At 57.2% G+C, this 4,906-nt stretch overlaps 1 protein-coding gene across 2 annotated transcripts; it reads left to right on the top strand.

The window, feature by feature from the left end:
* Nucleotides 1-2,204: 2,204 nt before the first annotated feature.
* On the top strand, nucleotides 2,205-4,301 carry LOC119001740 (HLA class I histocompatibility antigen, A alpha chain-like). 2 transcript variants are annotated; one of them, XR_005069627.1, is made up of 5 exons: nucleotides 2,205-2,430; nucleotides 2,527-2,631; nucleotides 3,057-3,089; nucleotides 3,200-3,247; nucleotides 3,411-3,578. XR_005069627.1 is itself a non-coding variant. In XM_037067234.1 (5 exons), the coding sequence occupies exons 2-5, from the start codon at nucleotides 2,547-2,549 to the stop codon at nucleotides 4,140-4,142; spliced, it is 282 nt and encodes a 93-aa protein (XP_036923129.1). In that variant the 5' UTR covers nucleotides 2,205-2,430; nucleotides 2,527-2,546; the 3' UTR covers nucleotides 4,143-4,301. The 2 variants fall into 2 exon arrangements, 1 of the variants encoding a protein (XP_036923129.1); XM_037067234.1 differs by lacking the exon at nucleotides 3,411-3,578 and adding an exon at nucleotides 4,027-4,301.
* Nucleotides 4,302-4,906: the final 605 nt, after the last annotated feature.

The raw sequence follows: 4,906 nt of genomic DNA, 5'->3' as shown, positions 1-4,906 counted from the left end.
AGTTAGACATCACAAAGGCTTATAATGAGTTTCCTAACCTCTGCTCCGTCTACCGTACTTTTTGCCCCATGACGAACTCTGAGAACTTTAATAAACAATAAGACATTCAAACCCTGTACATAGAGCTATTTCAAATTGTCTGATTAACGGTTCTGCCAGTCAAAACAACTTTTGTTGCACATAACTGAATCTATGGGAACTTTTGTACTTTCCTGGGTTATATAAAAACCTGTGTTCCGTCCCGCGGAACAGTCAACGGGGGTCCCGAGTCTACCTGAGACGGATGAACAGTGATGGGAACAAGAGGCGCGGAGAAAGGCAGCAAGACAAAGGATTCTGATCAAGCTGCAAATTTTATTTTGGGCGGGGCTGTTATATAGGGGGCAGGGGAAAGGGGGAGGTAGTCCTGATAGGTTGTCCTGTGCATGCTCACTGCATGCTCTTGGCGAAGGTTGGTGGGTGGGCGCGTGATCAGCATCTTGATTGGTAGTTAGTACTCGTGATCCAGGGATGCCCACAAGGGTGGGGGCTACCTGGCTCGGCTGCAGCATCCTGTTTGGGGCTGCCTCAGCCAAGCCCTCCTGGTGCGATCTTCTTGATAGATTGCATTCACCGTCTTTAGGCCCCGACAAACCTGCTTGTATTTGCAATAAACGGAACAGAGCTTCACTGTCCTTTGAGGTGTGTTGTCGTCTGTTACCCATCGCCGACGCCTATCCTCACCTCTCGAGGGACCCCTAGACCCACTGCGGCCGGACCGCGGCAGGAAGGGACGCTGCCGGGCACGCAGGACTCGGGGACGCCCGTCTGCAACCCCCTGGGCTTGAACCCAGACCCCTGACTTCCGCCCCCTCCTCTCAACCACCGCCCCCTTGTAGGTGCCCCTGCCCGGACCAGGCCGCCTGCAGTCCCAGGAAGCGCCTCCTCCCGCCCCCAGGCCCCCACAGCCCGAGATATTTCTCCACCGACGTGTCTGGACCCGGCCACGGGAAGTACATCGTCCTCATCTACGTGGACGACACGGGGATCTCGCAGTTCGACAGCAACACCGCGAGGGCCAGGCTGGAGCCGCGGGTGCCGTGGATGGAGCGACCGTGGGCGGAGCAGGAGGGCGCACAGTTTTGGGAGGAGCAGTCGCGAGAAATCGAGCGCCACGAACAGCGGAGCAGAGCGAACCTGAACCAGCTGCGCGCGCACCACAACCAGAGCGAGGACCGTGAGCAGGCGCACCCGGGTCCGGACACCGCCCCTAGCCACCCACAGGCTGCTCTGAGTTTCTGGGTGGAGACTTACTCAGAGGCCATCGGCGGGAAGCCGCTCATGGGCCTGTGCTGACCGCTCGCCAGGGTCAGGGTCTCACACCTTCTAGGGNGGACGGGCTCTTCCTCCGCGGGTTCTGTCAGTTCGCCTACTTGGCGCCGACTTCGTTGCCCTGAACGAGGACCTACGCTCCTGGACTTCTAATGGGGGCGGGGGTGAGGGTGGGGGTCAGCTGGAGGGACATTGTGTGGGTCCCTGATGCGGACGTTCGGAGGGTCTTTCTGGAGGACACGTGCATGCGCTGCCTCCACCTGTTCCTGGAGAAGGGGAAGGGGACCCTGCTCCGAGCAGGTACCAGGGCGCGGGCCTCCCCCAGGAGGGGATCTGTGGGCTGGGGCGGCTTCCCACAAGGAGAGGAGGGCAATGGGGCAGTGTCAGAGTGTCCCTCCTGCTAGGGAGAAGGAAAAAACCCCCAGGTGCCCTCATTCCGTGACTCACCCGCAGGCCCAGCTTTCTCTAAAGGACAGTAAGGGGCCCAGCCTCTCCCTGAAACACCCACAGCGGTTCCGTTCCGTCACACCCTGCAGCACCTGGGGCACCAGGACGCTCCCCCTGGTTCTGGGGCTGAGACCCTCTCTGGAGGACTAAGGCCAGGGTTTCTGAATGATTCAGCCTCCACCTGAGTCTGTGTCTTCCCTTAGAGACCTGGACACTCCTATCCTAGGTTCTCACCTGATCTGGAACCTTCCAGGAAATAGGAGCCTCTGGGTGGTACACTCCCTTCCCCCACCCTCACTGTCCTGTCCACTCTTAGGGTCCTCACATGAACACTGCTGGGGTGTCCCAGGACCATGCAGAGTCCCTGAATTTTCTCACCCTCCCCTCAGACCCTCCAATGACAAACATGACCCACCACCCCATCTCTTGTGGGTGACCATAAGGTCACCCTGAGATGCTGGACCCTGGGCTTCTACCCTGCAGGCATCACCCTGACCTGGCAGCGTGAAGGGGAGGACCTGACACAGGACATGGAGCTTGTGGAGACCAGGCCTGCAGGGGACGGAACCTTCTAGAAGTGGGCGGCTGTGGCCGTGCCCCCTGGAGAGGAGCAGAGATACACGTGCCATGTGCAGCACCAGGGGCTGCCTGAGCCCCTGACCCTGAGATGGGGTGAGGAGTGGTGTGGGCACAGAGCCTCTCCTCAGGGTGCTCCTGAGCAGGGTCAGGACTCAGGCCTGACTATGACCTCTCACCTTCCCCTCTCAGACCCCCCTCCTCAGCCCACCATGACTATCGTGGGCATCACTGCTGCCCTGAGTCTCCTTGGAGCTGTGGCTGCTGGAGCTGTGATGTGGAGGAGGAAGTGCTCAGGTGGGCAAGGGGTGGGGCTGGGTTCCCTGTCCCCCTGGGGGTCAGGCCCAGGTGGAAGTGTGCTCTGCCTGGTTAATGGGCATCGTGTCCCCACACGGGTGCTTGTCCATCTGGGGCCTGTTTCCTAACACTGACTCTTTGGTGAGGCCCGTGGGAAAGTGAGGGGCAAGTTTATCACCTTATGATTCTAGTGATGGGAACTGATTCCCAGGTGTCAGAGGTCAGAGGGGAGGGTCCCTGCTGAGGACAGACATCCAGAAAGGCAATTGGTCCAGTCCCCACACATGTACTGTTGCTGTATTTCCTACCCTGATGTTCAGTCACAGTTCTGGAACCTTCCTCTTGTTTCAGGAGTGTGGGTCTCCTCTAGGGTCACAGGACCCAGCCTTGCCCTAGACTTCTCACAGAATGTTTTCTTCCCACAGGCACAGGCAGGGAGAACTACACTCAGGCTGCCTGTGAGTCTGGGTGTTGGGGAGGTGACGTCTGGGACCCTTGGGAGAGGGTGGGCTGGAGTCTGTGAGGGGGGCTCCCCCACCCCGTAACTCTGCTGTTGTGTCTTCCCCAGGCAGTGACAGTGCCCAGGGCTCTGAGGTGTCTCTCACAGCTCCTAAGGGTGAGACCCAGAGGCAGGATGTGGGTGGGTATTTGAACCGAGGGGCACAGCTGGGTTTTGGGGAGTCTCAAAGTGGGACATTTCTGAGCCTGCGGTGGGATGTGGGAGAAGGTGACATTTCTGAGACTGACCTGAATTTGTTCATGACAACTTTCTTTCCCAGCACGACAGAGCTGCCTTGTCCAGGTTTGGTGCTAAAACAGTCACTGCAGCCACCCCTTGGGACTTGAAGGATCCCTGACTGGAGTTTCTGCAACAAGTATCTGAACACGTCTGCATTCAATAAATTTAACTATATATTTATATATATGAATTAAGCGGAAGTGATTTAATTTAAAACTCCAAGGTGTATCATTTCCGGCAGGTGTATTTCTATCTACACCTTCATCCCATGTGTTAAGCTGTCACTTTAGACTCATACACTTCCCATGAGGTGTGGAGACCCAGGGAGGACAGACTGCGGGCCCCAGGACAAGGGGACCGCACGGCTTCCCAGTGATGTTCCCTGTGACCACCTGTGCTCCATGCACTACTCAGGGTTTCTTCCTGCACATCTGAGTGTGACCTTCTGGACCCTGGCTGTGGCTGGTTAGTCCCCTGTTCTAGCCGAGTGCTGCTTTGATGCTTAGGAGTCTCCCCAAACTTCCAGGCCCCCCTCGTATAGACCTCAGGGGTGTCCCTGTGAGCATCAGAGAGCTGACCAATCAGAAGATGAGGACACCTGCTTAAATCAGGAACTGTTCCAGCGCCCACAGTCCTTAATCCACTGCAGACCCTGGACGCTGAGTCCTGGAAGGTCATGGCCAAGGAGCCCATGTCCTTAGTGGCTTCCTCTGAGAGTTCCTTCTCAAGAGAGAGCCCTCGGGCCACAGGGTCAGTCTGGCTGCTGAGCTGAGAACAGAATCAGGAGCCCAGGGACCAGCGAGGCAGGAGGGAGAGGTGTGGGGAAGCTCCCAGGGTTCCAGGCTGCAGGGGCTGGGTGTTCTGATGGGGCTGTGAGCGGTGGGAACAGTGGGGAGGGACTGGACACTGAATGCATTTGGAAGGTGGATTTCACAGAATTTCCCAGTGATTCAATCTGGGGTGTGGGAAGGAGTCAAGGAGGGCACCCCACATCTGTGCTGTTCCAGCAGAAAGATGGGGTTATACCAGCAGAGACGGGGAAGATGCTGGTAGGAGTATGTGGGGGGGAGGGGTGGGCATTTCAAGCATTCAGCTGAAGAGAAGGTCAAGGTGAGACATCTGTTCGAAACACCAGTGAGGAGTCAGGTTGGTCAGATGAGTGTGGGGACTTTGAGGAGAAATATCTGGGCTGGAGACCTAGGTGTGGAGGTGATGTTATAAAAATGACATTTAAATCCGTGAGGGTGGATGAGGCCACCACGGGAGCAAGGACTGCGGGAGAGGAAGGAACAAGGACTGGACGCTGCACCTCCCTGTCCTGACAGTGGGGACGTTCATCCTGGTGGCCAGGTCTCCCCGTCACACAGTCACCATTTGGTGTTTCTCATTCATCAGGAATTGACAGGGAGATGCTCTGAGACTGTCCTGCTGTGCCCTTCACCACTTCCACACTCACCCTCCTCAGCCCCTCTATTAACTTCTACCCAAGTCAGGGACAATATGGTGGCTGCCCTGTGTCAGCCCTGGACACTTATG

Source organism: Sturnira hondurensis, unplaced genomic scaffold, assembly GCF_014824575.4.
Source record: "Sturnira hondurensis isolate 20B ecotype Veracruz unplaced genomic scaffold, ASM1482457v3 Scaffold0017091, whole genome shotgun sequence".
NCBI lineage: Eukaryota > Metazoa > Chordata > Mammalia > Chiroptera > Phyllostomidae > Sturnira > Sturnira hondurensis.
Note: the sequence above shows the minus strand (reverse complement) of the source record. Positions and strands in the feature narration are given on the sequence as shown.

Coding starts and splice junctions, on each gene's coding strand:
- LOC119001740 (XM_037067234.1), top strand. CDS start 2,547: ATGACTATCGTGGGCATCACTGCTGCCCTGAGTCTCCTTGGAGCTGTG. Junction 2,632..3,056: donor GTGGAGGAGGAAGTGCTCAG/GTGGGCAAGGGG, acceptor TTCTTCCCACAG/GCACAGGCAGGGAGAACTAC. Junction 3,090..3,199: donor GAACTACACTCAGGCTGCCT/GTGAGTCTGGGT, acceptor TGTCTTCCCCAG/GCAGTGACAGTGCCCAGGGC.